The sequence below is a fragment of the Mercenaria mercenaria genome, chromosome 8, assembly GCF_021730395.1.
Source record: "Mercenaria mercenaria strain notata chromosome 8, MADL_Memer_1, whole genome shotgun sequence".
NCBI lineage: Eukaryota > Metazoa > Mollusca > Bivalvia > Venerida > Veneridae > Mercenaria > Mercenaria mercenaria.
The window spans coordinates 85,457,154-85,474,814 of record NC_069368.1 but is presented as its reverse complement, the minus strand read 5'-3'; the positions used below and the strand labels follow the sequence as shown (position 1 = coordinate 85,474,814).

General features: G+C 35.7%; 1 protein-coding gene across 1 annotated transcript in view; it reads right to left on the bottom strand.

Annotated features, from left to right (window-relative positions):
• The window catches only part of LOC123530156 (beta-1,4-N-acetylgalactosaminyltransferase bre-4-like), a 43,185-nt gene that overhangs the window by 10,959 nt on the left and 14,565 nt on the right, over nt 1–17,661 (bottom strand). The window contains exon 3 of the mRNA XM_053550302.1: nt 11,997–12,229. Within this exon, the coding sequence (XP_053406277.1) occupies nt 11,997–12,229 (233 nt within the window). The remainder of the gene's footprint in view (nt 1–11,996; nt 12,230–17,661) is intronic.

The following is a 17,661-nucleotide window of genomic DNA, read 5'->3' as shown; positions in this document are numbered from 1 at the left end:
GAGGCGCAGTAACAGTTGTGGAAGATATACAGTCAAGTGGTAAGATCTGAATTGAAAATCAGACATGTTTTTGAATAAAATCTGAAACCGTGTTGTGTTATTTCATCAAAAGTTTCTGTTTTTGTGCAGAAAATATAGAAAGCATTTGAAATATATTATCTGCAGAATATATTTCTTGTGTCTTTTTAATATCAAGATTACTGGTTGAAGTTAAAATTTAGTTTGAGCAGTATTTGTACACAAAACCGGTTACCTCAGATAAAACTGTTTTCCGGTTTACCACATTTGACAATTTATTGCACTAATTTTGTCTGTGGTTGAAAACATTTGTTTACAAATTTGTGTTTGAGTTATACAGCTTGTGGTTAAGCTGTCATTAGAATATATTTTGAGGTGAGAAGCAAGCAGTGTTACAGAGAATTTGTCTGCAGAGTATGGTGTACCAGGCAGACCATAACAATCATTGATTTTATATAGAATATCTTTCTAGTGTAATTGAAATTGACTTCAAGATCTCTTGTTTGTGTAATAAGTTTTGATCTTGTGAATGCATTGATTGATACTCATACTATTGTCAGGACAGATTGTATGGTGTACAGAGAAGGTCATTGTGTATGAATTGAGTGCATTGGTGACTTTGCCTTATCAGTGATAGCATTTTGATGTTTTTTTACAGTGAACTGCTGATAGCATTATCGTTACCCTGACTTGTGCTTTATAAAAGAAAAGGCGTCTTAGTAGGGTCATTTCCCAAAATTGAATTTTATATAACATTTCTTTAGCCTCATCAGTGATAGCTTTTTTATTTTTCTTTTATAGTGAACTGCTGATAGCATCATCGTTATCCAGACTTGTGATTTATAGATAGTATGGTGTCTTGGTAGGGCCATTACCTGATTTTTTGTAACATTTGTTTTTGTCATATGTGATCCCCCTCTACCAGTATTAGTGTAATTTATTTTGTGAGGTACAGTTGAACCTTTTTGAATTGACTTTGTTATATGGTATATTTGTTTGCTTTGATCATGACGGATGGAACGAAATGTTCAATGGAGTATTCTTCTGCAGATCTTGAATTTTTTGCTTCAGAGTTACGCAAGTCTTGCAAATTTCATGTCAGTGAGTTTACTAGTACCCCACGTACTACAGGTATATCCCATACTACCACGTATAATGTGACGCCGACCCCAATACGAGAATATAATAGGAGGTTCAGTAGATATGGTGCAGATAGACCACATTCTGATGAAGCTTCTTTTCGTCATCCTACTACTGCCCGTTTATTTCCAGGATCTAGCCTCCCTAGTATGCTGATAGATCTTTTGTGACCCCTCGCATGGATTAAGTGCATCCTCGCATTCCTGGGTTACCATCTTTCTCTGGTGATGGAAAGTTAAATTCTTCCATCTTTGAAATTTGGAGGTATGATATAAATTGTCTCCTTGATGAGGGCATATATCCCTCCCATATTATTAGGGGGGCTATCCGTAAGTCCCTCAAGGGTAGTGTCAGAGGTGTTCTTCTCCGTTTGGGTGAATATGCATCTGTTGCAGAAATTATAGCTGAACTGGTGGGTATATATGGCAATGTATAGTCGAGCGAACGACTCAAGCAGCTGTTTTATAGCGAGAAGCAGAACGTAGAGGTGTCGGTTGCAGATTATAGTCTACGTCTAGAGCGACTTCTTAGCAGAACAAGCAGGAACAACATGCTGAGGAGTAGGCTATGGTCTGAACTCCGAGATATGGACCTGAAGAATGCATCAAGGTACCTCTTCGAGAAGCACATGGATTATAACACGCTTCGAAAAGAGCTGAGAGCCATAGAAGAGGATGTTCGCCAGTCTAGAAGAACCCCAACATCTACCTTCAAAGCATGTAAACCTGAAGTGAAACAGGAAAAATCCTCTCCATTTGAAGACAATAAGTCAGATACAGCTGACCCGGTTGCTGCCAAACAGTACGCTACCACCGTAGAAAGTAGACTACTTAAGGAGATGCAGAGCATGACCAAGCAAATGGAACGGATGGATGCCAAAATCTCTGGCATGGAGAAGGACATTAGAGACTTGAAAGCTAACCAAGCCAGTAGAAAACAGTGGCACGGTGGTAAGACCAAAGGAGCAGATACTCCAAAGGAAGAAAATGTTGACAATCCAGATTTAAACTCCGACCGACCTTCGTCGTAGGGCAGATCGAAGGTCGAGCTCATCACAGTGTTAGCCCTAGTTCGTCTTTGCCACTTGTTGGTACATCTAATGGGGCCGATATTCTTATCAATGTTACTTTGACAAAATGTTTGATAGACACCGGATCTATAGTTTCTACCGCCAGTAAAGCCTTTTTCAAATCATTAGACCCACTGCCAAAGTTGTGTCAGCTTTCAGACTTCAGTTTGGACGTTACTAATGGTTCTCAGATACCATATTTGGAGTATTCTGTTTTAGATGTTTCTTTTCCATCTTTTACATCAACTACCATTCCAGTCCCTATTCTGATTGTCCCTGACACTGCATATTCACTCACTGTCCCGTTGATTATAGGTACCAACATTAGGAACTTTTTAAAGTCATATGGAACCAAGGATTGTCATCTTCTCTGTAGGAGGTCTTGGCTTCCCTGCCCGGAGAAAATACCACACCCGTCACACTTCTTCATCAACGCAGAGTTATCGTGGAACCGTATGAGACTACGACTCTTGAAGGCAAAGCAAGAAATGTTGGCAACATGTCAGCAGGTGTAACAGAGTCTACTGATTCCTTGATGTTGAATGTTTGTCCTAGGTTAGTAAAGTTGCAGCCAGGTAGCTATTTTTGTAGAATTCCTGTGCGTGTAAGTAACTTAACTGCCAGACCCATATCTATACATCCTAGAATGACACTTTGTAATTTACAGGATGTTTCTGTTGTGCGGTCTATTGATCCCTGTGAAGGAATTGTTGATAAATCATACAACTCTACCAAGTCTTTGGAAGATCTTGGTATCACGATTCCTACTGACACACTATTTTCTGAACAACAACATGCAGCCATTTCCTTTCTTTGTAAGTGGAAACATATTTTCTCGGCCGGACCTACAGATCTTGGTTCAACAGACTTAGTTGAGCACGAAATCAAGCTATCTGATCCCACTCCTTTTAAAGATCGTTACCGTCGCATACCTCCAAGAAGAGGTTCGTGAACACCTGCGAGACATGATCAATGCTGGAGCGATCCGGGATTCGAAAAATCCTTTCTCTTCCAACGTAGTTCCTTGCGTTTTTGCATAGACTACAGGAAATTGAACATTTGCAGCATCAAAGATGAATATTCACTCCCTCGTATTGATGAAACTATAGACTCTCTTGTTGGTTCTACTCTCTATTCTAAACTTGATCTTCGCTCTGGTTACTGGCAGGTCCCCATCAAAGAGGAGAATAAGCACAAGACCGCTTTCAGTGTTGGTCCACTCGGCTTTTTCGAGTGCAACAGGATGGCCTTTGGTTTTACAAACGCCCCTGCAACCTTCCAACGTTTGATGGAACGTTGTATGGGAGAGCTCCATCTCAGAGAATGTTTGATATATCTTGATGATATCATTATCTTATCCGATTCTGTTGATTCTCACTTTCGGCGTCTTGAAGCAGTATTTCAACGTCTCGAGCTGCATAACCTCAGGTTAAGGGGATCCAAATGTGAGTTCTTTAGACCTCAGGTTCAGTATCTTGGTCATATTGTGAGTTCCAGAGGTGTTGCAACCCATCCTGAAAAGATCAGAGCTCTTACCTATCCAGTTCCTACAAATATTAAGGAACTCCAAAGCGTTTTAGGTTTTTCCGGCTCCTACAGACGGTATGTGGAAAATTATGCTCAGATTGCCAAGCTCTTGAACGATCTCTTAGTTGGAATATCTACAAACAAGGCCTCTCGTAAGATAAAGGTTCCCTTTGTTTGGGGTCCAGAGCAACAGAAAGCTTTCTCTACCTTGACCGAGAAATTGACCTCTCCGCCAGTCCTGGCTTTCGCAGATTACACCAAACCTTTTATTCTAATGTCGACGCTAGTTGCAGTGATTTAGGTGCCGTTCTTTATCAGATTGGACCTGATGGAAAGAAGCATGTTGTATCTTACGCAAGCAGGGGCTTGAGAGGAAATGAGAGACACTATCCAGCTCATAAGCTTGAGTTCCTGGCTCTCAAGTGGGCTGTTTGCGATAAGTTCCATGATCACCTATATGGCAACTCTGTGGAAGTCCGTACCGACAACAACCCACTTAAGTATGCTTTTTCTTCTGCTAAACTGGATGCCTCTAGCCACAAATGGCTTGCTTCTTTGTCCACCTATGACATCAAGATGAACTACAGGTCTTGTAAGGAGAACATCGATGCCGACACATTGTCTAGAATTCTCTCTTCTTGTCATGACTCTAACATTCTTCTTTCTGATGCTGTAAACGCTTTACTTCAAGCTCCGTCTGATGGTCCAAGTCAGCGACCAGCTGTTGACTGTATTTCTTTCAGTCGGCAAGTTCTTACTGACAACCCCCGTGATGAGGTACCTGTTGGAAGTGGTTTGAAGTCGATAGACTGGAAGCAGGACCAAAGAACTGATCCAACTCTGACCCGTGTTATTCAGCTTCTTGAAATAGGTCACAGACTCACTGAACGTCTGAAGGCGCACGAGACATCACAGGTGAGAGCTTACCTCAGAGAGTGGAGTAACCTCTATCTCATACATATGTCCAATGGCTATCCCGTCACTCAACTTGTTCTTCCTGAACATCTTTTGGACCTTGTTTTCCAAGGCTTACATGAAGAGGCAGGTCATCAGGGTTGTTCCCGTACTATTTCCTTGGTCAGATCTCGTTTCTTTTGGCCCCAGATGAAGCAGTCCATTGAACATAGAGTACGTAACTGTCTTAGGTGTATTCGACGGAAGAGACTGGATAAGACTGCAGCCAAGCTAAATCCTGTACATTCCAGTTATCCTATGGAAATTGTCTGTATGGATTTCTTATCCCTTGAGATGTCCCGTGGTGGTTATGAAAATATCTTGGTCATAACCGATCATTTTACTCGGTTCGCCCAGGCACTCCCAGCCTAAAACCAGACTGCACATACTACCGCAAAGCTTCTCTTTGAAAATTTCATCTGTCACAATGGTTTCCCTAGTCGGATCCATAGTGATCAGGGTCGAAATTTTGAAAGTGAAGTGATCCGGGAGTTCTGCAAGATCGCCAATATTGACAAGTCCGGAACGACCCCTTATCATCCGCAAGGCAACGGAATGCCGGAGAGATTTAATGAGATAATCCTCAATATGTTGGGAACATTAAAAGATCACCAGAAGACCAACTGAAAGTCTCATGTCCCGGCCCTTGTTCATGCCTACAACTCTACCCCTCATTCTTCAACTGCTTACACACCCCATTTTCTTATGTTTGGGCGCCATCCAAGGCTTGCAATCGATGCGTTCTTGTGCATCGAACCAGATAAATCTGAGGTCAAGGACAAGTCCAATGTTTCCGGTCTTCGCCACAGACTGAAGTTTGCTTATAGTGTAGCAAGCAGAGAAGCCAGGAAGCAAGGTAAAAGACGCAAAAGGTGGCATGATCTCTAGGTAAGGGAAACCAAGCTTGAGGTTGGAGACAGAGTCCTTGTAAGGAATGCTGGCATCAGAGGGAAGGCCAAGTTAGCAGACAGATGGGAGAAGGACGTGTACATCATTTTTGGTAAGCCTACTGAAGGTATCCCAATGTTCGAAATGGGAAGGAGCATAGCAGAGAAAAGCCTAGAGTTCTTCACAGAAACCTGCTACTCCCCCTTACGGGAATTCCTTTGAACAAAACCCCACCCTGTCCAAATCTAAATTCTCCCAGAAGTGTTTCCCTCAATGCACAAGATTCTTCTCCGGAAACTTCTGTTCATTCTTCGGGTACTCCTGAGACAGAGAACATTCAACATACATCTGTGAATACACCACGGAGAACGTCCCTAACAAATGATGTTTCTCATTCTGTTTCAGATCAGGCAGATCCTGTTGAAAGGACAGAACACAGCCCGGCTCCTAGTGCTAAATATGTAATACCAGCTCTACGTGGTAAGCCTGACGATCTAAAACAGGTGCAGAGGCCCAGACGAACCAGAGCTAAACCTGGGTTGATGAGATCAGATAGCTGGAATTTTAAGTGATACTGGCCACTTTCATTTTATTCGCATATGGTACAGTGTATAATAGTTGTATTTGATATGTTGCACGTCAATACACCTGGTTCATTGAATGTATCACATAAAAGTACTGAAATCCTTGAGTTCGATGTTCGGTGGTTAGTCTTGTTGAAACGGAAGAACTTTGTTTGCTATATAACCATGTAAGGTGTTACTATAAGTGTTTGTACACGTATATCTGTAGTAAACATATGACTTATTGTAGTGAGTAGTTTAGTTACTTTACAGTCTAGAATCACGTTGATAGTACATTAGTAATTCTGCTCCAAGCTGGTATACTTAGATTATTTTGAATGTCGGGGCGATATTATTCGAAGAGGGGGAGTATGTCACGAGGTCCAAAACCACTGAATATCAGTATTTTGTCTATATGTTGTATTGTCCTCGTTCCGTGTATATATTGTATGAAATGTCTTTATGTGTTATTATTTTGTATTATTTCCATACAGCCCGATCCTATATGAATTCCTATATCATTTTCATTTCATTTACTTTTCTTCCAATAAAACACTGTTACTTTTCTAGTAACATTGCCTACTATCATTAATTCAATTTGCCCGACTGCACATAGCACTACTGTATTCGTCGGAATTTTACTTTCTTCATACTCAAACTAAGATAAAAATTGTAAGTAATGATAATAGATGTATTTTTGTACATCAATACGTAAAAACGCGATTAAGAGAAAGAAAACATTCTAAATTTTACTTTTACATTTTACCTTTGACCTGACTGTGACCTTGAAATGACCCCATGGATACGATGGTTCAGAATATTTCCGCAGATGAAACATAACTATTAGCATAGCTGTCAAGCATTTACAAGCTTGTCATCACAGGACACATTTTCCAGAAATAAAGGCAGACCATAATAGATACAAAATATATGCCAATAAGGGCAGAAGTAAATAATGTTGATACTTTTAACAATATATAATGCTTTAATAAATTTAGGATGGTACATGAAAGTAACAGCAGTTTACACTGGTATATATGAATGTGCTTATTTGATCTTTGGCCTCATCATGCCCTTATCATGAAACCTAGAAGGCGACATCTCCTTAAAATTACATCTTTCATCTTATGATTCACCTTTATTCAAATATCCGAGTATAAACAGAGAATACCATTAAAGGTCAAAATTCCTAGGATATTGGCAAATTATGCCTAATTTTCAAAGTAAGCCAGATTTGATATAATTACGTTATAGTAAGACTCTGATCGAATTCGCAAGGGGACAAGCAACATTCCCATGGAACAAGACAGAATTCTTCCTTTGTTTTCACCGGAGAAAAGTTTAGATACTGATGAACTTAGACTAGATCTTTTTGTATCATTTGTTAAACTGTGGTATCATATCCGTTTTACAGACATGTCATGTTCAAATACTTTGTTTTGAATGATGAGTATAAATACGAAATGACAACACTTACGGTGCTTAGTACAGGGTGTTTTTGACATTCTTCTTTTCTGAATCATAACTTTATTAATCGTATTTTAAAAATGTCTGAGTCATTCTCATCATGTACAGCCCAAGGTTTTCGCACCTACTGTAATGTGATGAAGTAACTTTAAACAATAGGTAACAAACACGTCATCACCATAGCGACATACATACCTCGGGACACCTATTTACAACATGACAGGACTAAAAACATTTTTCGATATATGTTTCAAAACTTTTTATGAACTTATTCCTAACACAAATACAGTGTGGGTTTATTTACTGCGTATAAGATCCCTATATAGACGAAATATATTGCTATAGGCTTGACTTCTGTGAGTCTGTTGATGAGAGGATATGAAATGTGCAATAACCCTCACAACCCCTAGTACCGGCTTGAGTGAAATCCTTATCTATTATCTTAAAAGAGAAGAAGTAATACCAAAGTACACAGAATCTAAATATATCTTTTAGAGTGGTTACTACCTATCCCTCTCTATGACATAAGTGATAGTTGACAGCATAGTTGACAAAGTGAAATGATATAAATAAAACGCAATTAGCATTGATAGAAAATATTGGTTTCCTTATGAAGCATACATACACCTAATATTTGTTAACTGTCTAAGGTTAACAACAAATTAAAGTAAAGAAAAAAATGTCTCAGAAGGAAAGTCCCACTGTAGAGCTGTTTGTATAAAAACACTATACATATTCAAAATGTGTTTTTCCTTTTCTTTACATCAAAGATAGTGCTGAAACTGTAGGTGTGCTATTTTCATGCACGCTTTATTTAAAGCAATATCAAATATAAAATGCACTCGGTTACAATTCTTTGGAAATTTTTTTTATATTAGTCATCAAACTAGTTTCCGACTATTTCTAGAGTAAGGATAAGTTCTGGACGTTCTACAAATCACTTAAAACAAATGTCAATTCTTTGACCAACACAACTATTTGAATAATGGATGAAACTGGTTTCTTTATCAAAATGATGTGTAACAGAGTAACAAATGAAATAGACAACACTTTTTTCAAAGAGAAATAATCCAAATGTGTGCTCAATTGAGAGAAAAAAAAAGCTTTAAAAAAACCAACGCTAACTTGACTATTTTTATATTAATCAATTGAAGTTGGATATGTTTGCAAAGCTATTGTTGAATACAGTACACACATTTTATATTTTGAATCAGTTTAAAGTTTTACTGTTTATCATATAATTATTTCAAAATTGATATAGACTGAAATATTTGAACCTCAAGATATCCGTTCACAGTCCCATTTTATATGTTAATTTACTGCCTCGAGTTCATACAGCTGGTAATGCTTTTATCGCATTGACATATATCTGTGCATAAAAGCCCAGTCGTTTTCCATCTACATCTGAGATTCCTACATCTAGATGTACACTTGCAAACAATGAACTCAATACAAGCTTGAAGAATCGGATCACGGGTAAGAAGAACAGGCTTAAGTGTGCCATCTGCCACCTTTCATCCCATGTAAGTAGGTACAGGAAGGTCTGGATTGGGAACAGTTGCTTGGTTCCATATCAGAGCTTGATAATGAGCTCTTTTAATCTGAAATGAGCATGCATCACTGGTTGGGGGATGGGGGCATGTGTTCAGGACTTGTAGACCTGCCAAACATTACATTTCGAGCACTGTCAGTACTAACAGTATCTTGGCCATACATCTTGCAAATAAAGTATTCACAGCTTTTCATTACTTCATCAGACAGTTGTACATACCCGAGACCTTCTATCAGTTTTGCATTGCTTATAAAGACCTTAAATGCGGATGTTTTAGATATTCCACAGAAATACGATGTTGTGTCACAGCCAGCGAGAGCATGGAAGGCAAGTAAATTTCTACGCAACTCTTCAGTTATTGATGGTTTATCTAACACTGTGCTGACTTGAATGTATTTTCGTTTTATTCATTTTTTTTTTTTTATTTATTTTTTTTTTTTTGCTATTCTAGCCAACATCAGGTTGTACGATAAAGACCATCTAGTCAAAGCCGTAAGGGTTATTATTATACCAATTATTCCTCCACCTTTCTTCTCAGTTGCATTCAGCCATTCTTAACTTTCATCAGGATCCACTTGATTGGATTTTGAATTTGACCTCTTAACAACGAAGTTGCCATTTCTGAACTCTTGCATCTCTTCTTGAGGCAGCTGATGTGCATCTGCCAGATAGACAGTTCCCCAACGTGCATAATTCGTATGTTCATACCTAATAATTTTCATTCACACTCAGTCCAGAATGTCCTTCAAGAGAGAGCAAATTAGCCCTTAATTTAAGTACTACTTGTGCCAGTGACAAGAAGTCGTCACTTGAATTATATTTCGGTTTTGTCAGCCAGTCATCACTATTGTAAGTAGTATCATAATGGGCATCACTAAGCATTGACACAGCACATTCATATGGAACAAGAAGTGCATTTCTTTCATCAGAGTATGTATGGAGTGGAGTTACAAACTGAAACTGGTTTCTCAATTTACGTTGTAGGGCTTCTTTGAATGATGATTTTCTAGAATTAAATGACACAAGAATTGTTGAAGAAGTCTCTTCAATAAGTGTGCAGTATCTGTTCCGAATGTCTGAAAGTTACAGTATTTGCGATTTCGTTGCAGCATACTAAAGTTCATGTATAAGAAAGATCATGGCAAGATCTGTATTTTGCTGTCCGACTTTGTTTTGTGAACTCCGTATTGAAAAGAATTTAAACATTTGTTTTGATATTTGCCCTCTGCAGCTGTGAGGTCGTTGACATCAGAGACGCAATCGCATTGTGTTGTCAAGTTTAGCATCATTTAAGATACTATCACATACTTGGAAGGTGGTTATGTTTAAGAGTTTTTTCATGTTTTTGTTTTGACAGAACATACACATATATATTGGTTTTAACCGATCTCCTTGTAGGAGTATGTAGTAAGTCTGACGAGGATCCAGCTTTATCTGATGTTTGTCTGGAGGCTTGTTTTATATCAACACTTAGCTCTGACTGGAGAGTTTGTATTTGATTTTTTGTGAACAAATTTAGAATAACACTTTCTATGGCAATGTATTTTGTCATTTTCATCTTTTTTTTTTTGCAATTCTTCTAATGGCTTCATTGTTAGAATAATCTCTGAATTTTTTCTTGATTCAGCTTAGAGCTGTTATGCCTTGAGGCTGTTTAGTTTCGAGTTTGTCAGATTTTGCCTCCTGACAAATGATGCATATTTCTAAGCTATCTTGAAATGGTCTCTTTAAGTATAAAGTCATGTTAATTCCTAATGTGGAATATTTTAACATCTATGAAAAACAAAATAATATTGTATTACTTATCATTCACAATCAGTAATAGTATATAAAGCTAGCTTAAACAAATACTTTTAACTAAATGTATCACAGATATTGAAAGTTAAAATAAATACAATTAGAATTTAATGTATATACGAAGTATTCTTGACACCTCTAAAACCGTAATGATTACGAAAGAGTGTGTCCTTGTCAGAATTAATGTAGATTAATGAACAGGTAAAGCATTCCGGAGTGTTTAGATAAGGACTTTACAATGACATGATCAGACTCATATTGTTATTGTAACAGAGACCTGGATTGTTTATACTAATTAAGTTCAAATAAGTCATAATCTTCATCCCTGTCACAGTTAATTTTCACCAATTATTATTATGCTTAGATATAAAAAAGTTTATTGTTCAATAAAATCTAACCAGGATTACATATGTTATACATGATGTTCTTTTCTCTATTATAGACAATGTCATGTTAATTAAGTTTTAATTTCTCCATTATTTTTGTCTTAAACTTTGATTATTTCAAGACTGCAAAAATCATTTCATCAAAAATTTTCTTTCTGACATCAAAATTCCAGCAGAAACTTTTAATCTAATACTTATTCTCATGTTTTTTTTCTATTCTATGAAAGACGTTGAATATTTCTTTAAAAAATATATAATTGTCTTCAAATTCCCCTTTTTGAACCCCTGAAGTACAAAGTTTTAACTTGTAAAATATTTTACTGATAAATATTAACTCAATTATACTAAAAATATGAAACAATATATTAAAACATATCTCAAGATAAACATTTGTATCATAAAAATATCAATGGAAATAAAAATCATAAAAATAAGTGGTCATTTTGCCCCTATTTTCAACCCTTTCAGAGGCATTTGCCAGATAGCCAACATATGTTTTTGGATTCAGCATACCCAAAATATGTTTAAAAAAGTATGTTGGACCAAATACGTACAAAATGCTTGTAACTTCTTAAATAAGCATATATCTGCAAAATCGGTCTAGACTATAATCAATAACAAGGATTTGTTCTTACCATTTCTATTACAAATATCCCGTAGTCGAGTCGTTGTTGTTGCAGAAATGGGTGAATATTTCTCAAGAACACTTTAAGATGATTTTCTCTGTCCCTGTAGGGAACAATGATAGCAACCCTCCATCTAGATATGCAGCGAGGAGGTGTGTAGCGTCCTCCTGGCAGTACATTATTTATATGATGCTCTAAAACCTCCCAAGATATATTTTCAGTTGATATGTTGTAGAATGAATCTATAAAGAGAAGTAAGAGAAGATACAAGAAGAACATCTTTAAGAAAAAATGAAACTCAAACGTTATCAAGCACAACGGCGTTAAAATATGATACGTTATCTAGAGTTATGAAAATGAAACTAAAGTAAATAAATCAAGAATAACTATTTATGTTTTACTTCTTTCTGTACATTTTTTTTGTGTTTTGTTTACGAAAGGCAGATGCAGTATAAACAAAAAATATCGCTTTAATTTGTCTAATGCATTTTTAGCCCTTGGTTATTCTTGGACTTTATAAAAATGTCCGTAGATTCGATTTGATAGTTTGTGTAATTATTTTGCTATCAATGATGTTTCCTTTCCTAAGATCATACCATGCGTGTTAATTATCAAAACAAATGAAAGTCATTTCTATTTTTAAATGATTTGGTTGGTAGTTTCAGGTCATGCTTAGCTTTTTGATAACCAAACAAGTACTATACGTAATCAATAGCCGGCACGTTTTAGATCAATTTATAAAAGTCGAAGGTCAGTGTTTACTTTCATGACAAAATCCTATCATATTGAGCAAACAACATTTTTACCTATGAAAATGAGCTTGAATGAGTTAATCAATGAACACTTTTCAAAACTCAATGTCTATCAACCCCTGTTTGTTCTTTCCCAGGTCTACCGGCTCAAACCTATCAACCAAGTACCCGATATTATAAATTGCATATCTGACACTGTCAGGGAATAATCAGGTGTAATATTTAATTGGCACAACAAATAGTTCCAAAGAGACTGGTTTGAATTGTAGGATTATATTCTAATATATAATAAACTTGACTCAAAATATATATTTATTATTATTACTTATCTATTTTGTTTTACTTTGAATGCGACGAAAGTAATATTCTGGCGATTACAGAAGTGCCGTGTGCAGTCAAAATTAATGATAGTAGGCAATGTTACAGTGTTTCATCAATAGAAAAAGCGTAATTACTCTACACATCGATCATATCAATTTTGAGTCAAAATCAATTGTGTTGATGTTGATAGGCTGTTTACGTAATATAGAAAAACCTTTTAATAAAAACTGGAAAATTAAACAGTATTTCATTGACCTTTTATATGCTATATATCCAATCAAAAGATATCTTAGAAAATTAGTTACACAGTCTTAAAATAACTTGTCATAACAACAATGTTTCATTCGCTGTCAAGATTTTGTCGACCTCCGGGCAAAAGCGAGCTTAATATGGCGAACATAATGTTGAAGTTGAAGTTTGGGAAGCACACCTAATATATTATTTTATAATATGTTTAATCTTTTAAAATTATTTCTTTTTAAACACAATGATTGACCTATTGTAGCTATACAGTAATCAGATAGAAGTGAATTACTTGGTACTGGTTACCATGTTTTATAAACATTTCGGCTAATTTGGATGGCAAAAAAGTAACAAGAAGCAGTTGCAATCATTGTTCAACCATTAAATAAAACGTTTGCACAAAATTCCTATTACACAGTTGGTCAATTTATTGAGGTAGAACTATAAACGTGGGCATTGTTTTCACTGTTACAAGAAGATGCCGTCATTTATACACCTGATAAATTGTTGATAAAAGATTCTAAATCCGAACACATACCGACACAAGCGCGCTTCATTCGTGATATTTCCGTTAAACTATCATGTGCATTTTCCAATATATTCGGTACAAATTATAATTTGTCTTAAGTTTGTTATGTACATTTACTAGTTTGACCAATACATTTATTTGTCTATGTTGTGCATACACTAGTTTGTGCTGTTCAGTTAATTGTTCGTTATGTGCTTTTCCCAATATGCTCGGTACAATCATAATTTGTTATGTAGCTAATACAGTTTGTTATGTACATTTACTGAATTGTCCGGTACATTTCTTAATTTGTGTTGTGCATTCGCTAGTAAGAAAGCCACATGGCGAACTATCTATTGGACATCACAAACTAGTGAATGCATAACACAAACTAAGAAATGTACCGGGCAAACTAGTATTTGTACATACAAACTCTTTTGTCTACAAGACAAATTATGATTTTTACCGAATATATTGGAAAATGCACTTGACGAACTATCAATGGTAAAGCACAAACTAGTAAATGCAAAATACAAACTAAGAAATGTATCGGACAAGCTAGTGAATGTACATAACAAACTGTTTTACCTACAAGACAAATTTTCATTTGTATCGAATACATTTGGAACTGCATATGACTAGGTAATAAGCATCATGTCAAGACAGTCTAGGCGTTCCATACAGAAGTGTTACACGTTTTGTTATATTTTATCCACATTTCATGGCACTTCGTTTTGGTTCTGGAGGAATGACAAAACCAAACTGAAGGGTTAAATCAACTGTATTGAACAATTTATACTTGATGTGGGATATACAAGAAGGAAATTAGTCTCCCCGTACTGGACTCATTGTTGTTATATTTTCTGATCTTTTAGGATCATTGAGTACACTCAATTATACTTTAAAAGAATGCCGCTTAAGCGGGTGCTAGTGAGTGTGAGGGGTGTTGCATATTCCATAACCTCTAATGAACAGACTCAATCAAACCAAGTCTGCTATCTTATCTTGCTTGGTTGCATTCTTTCTTCCAACGGATCTTCTAACATATTTAATTATGTATAATATTTCCTGAATTTCACGCCTGTAAGTTGTTAAAATTTAAAATAATTGATAAAAAACAAAAAATAAAAAAATAAAAAAACAATAATAAATAACACAGTCTCGGGAAATACACTACCTCATTAGTTCAAAGAAGGCTGTTTATTTTTCCATTTGTAATTATCTAAAACAATAACCGCGACATTAAATTGCTTACAAGAACGAAAATATGAAAATATCATAAAAAAATAAGAAAACCGCAATGCGTACAAATCAACCGAATTATTAAAGGTAGGAATCTATATGTACTCCAGTAAATGATTTTTTATTTACTAAACATATCAGATTTTGACAAATTTTACTGCTAACACAAAACCAATCTAAATCAATAGCTAACCTTCTAAAGCGATCTTTGTTTTGTATGAAATTAACAGTTACCCAGTTACTAGGTATGCATTACGTCTAACCTTCATTGCTCTTGAAGAAACGTACGAAGACATGAATTATTTTTTGCAAATGTTGTTTTCATAAAAGGGATGTAATACAAGTTGATACTTATTACATTTTTATGTCGATTTTAAGAGATATCAAATATCTGTTTTCGCTATTTAACTTGGTGTAATACATATTTCAAATATTGACCAAAAAACAATTATCTAATAATGTCTCTTTCTGGTATTTAAAATATTTCAGTCTATATTAGTATTAGGGTAATCAAAAATGCCTGAGATACTTTTCTAGCAGTACCTAACAGCATGGAGTTCGAAAAACAAATGCATTGGATGCCAATTTTATTTTGCTATGAACAATATTTGGCATAAACTCCTAACACTCCTAGAAAGTGTTCGAATTAAAAGATATTTTTAAAGACTATTTATATCCACCAAGTACTTTAAATGTCCTCTGGCTATTATTAGAAATACTCTTTTAGTGATTATACTTTCCCATGGAAAATGATTGATCTCCCAACAAAGGCGGTCATTTGTCATCGTGAAACCACCTTCCCATGGGAAAACATTGTTGGCTTGATTATCCAAGTTCCTATGTTTCATATAGACCACGTAGACAGTTTTGCATGTGGAGAGATAACAGGGCTATTCTTTTATTTGGCTTAGTTACCTAGTTTTCGACCCAAGATTTGTTTTTACATTTAGAAGTGTAGAATAAGTACGAAAACAATCTAAATCTAACGGTTACACTTTATATATAACATTTAAGGCCGAATATAATACCAAAGTTTTGATTTGATTATCTGGAAGTATGTTGACTTCTTTTTAATTTACATGTAATTATCCTTGCAATTAGTCCTAGTTACCAAGCCATTGATAATTAGTAATCCCGGTTAAAAATCTATTATTGCGAGAAGAACTTATCATTTATTTGACTGTAAAATGTTGTCAAATACAGGCATATTGTATGATATCAGAATGATTTAAGACATATAAAAAAATCAGCTCCACTGTTTACGCTGACATTTAAGAAATGAAACTTTTTTTTCGGTGTTTATGCGAAATGAACGACAAAATAGGATCAGCAAATCCATGAGTCGCACTATAATACATTATATTTCCTTTCACTTTGTAAACAAGAGAATATCATCAATCGCTCCGGTCACCGTAGCCCATTGGTCAAGGCGTCCGCCTCGGGATCGGGAGGTCGAAGGTTCGTTAAAGAACGTACGTCAGGGGAATGTTTTTCACGGGACTGGTTCCGAAATGGCCGGTTCGTGAGCCGCGAGCTAGTTTAATGAATGGTAACCGGCTTCTTTCCGCCTGGCGCCTGGCATAGTGGTAGGAGTTGGGAGGTAATTGGTACGCACTATAAAGGTGTCTCATAAGCAGACCTGGGTTCAATTATTCTCAAAAGTAATTAATTAATTACAATTAAAATAGAAATGCTTCAATTAAATTACAATTATCATAACTTGCTTTTTACAGAAGTAATTAATTAATTACAATTATTTTAAGGAAAATAATTAATTATATTTTTAATTATTTGGCCATATATTCACAAATAGAATCATGATGTTACTATCAAAGACATATTAATGATGCAGCTTTACAAGCCCTTATTGAATTTCAAAAACATGAACACTTCAAAGTTTTCTACTCTGTCAGTGAACACCATTCACAGATTTATAATGCAGTAGCTTGTTTATAAGTCCTTATTGCCTTTTAAAAACACTAATGCTTAAAAGTTGCTGTCTGTAGTTATTGTAATTCAGTGGCTTAATATCATCAATGGTCAAGCAACAGCTTCAGGTTTATATCCAGATTACATTGATATATCTTTTAGATGACCAGCATATAATAGTTGAAATTTATACCCCCAGGTGACAACAATCTGTATTGTTGCCAATATTTAATTGCCATATGTTTGTGACAGTTTGCTACATGTAATTGAAGAGTAATTTAATTTAATTGACAATTATTTTGCATTTGTTTGGATTTTAATTAATTAATTACACTTGTTTTGTCTCAATTATTAATTACTTTCAATTAATTGAAAAACTGTAATTAATTGTAATTAATTAAATTATAATTGTAATTGGACCCAGGTCTGCTCATAAGCCAAATTGGGGGGACACTATGATAAACAATACCTTTACCTTTTATTTTGTGGCATTTAACATTATTATCTGATTCCCGGCCATTCTGTTCACCACACGGAACAACTGCGACGTAATCTAAGGAACGTTCTCCCTGACTATACGCGGACGTCGTTAAAACAGCGGCCGGTTATCACTAAGCAGCGATGACGTAAATTTCGCGTCTTTCCTTTTGTTGTTCATACGAGATGAACGTCAAAATTT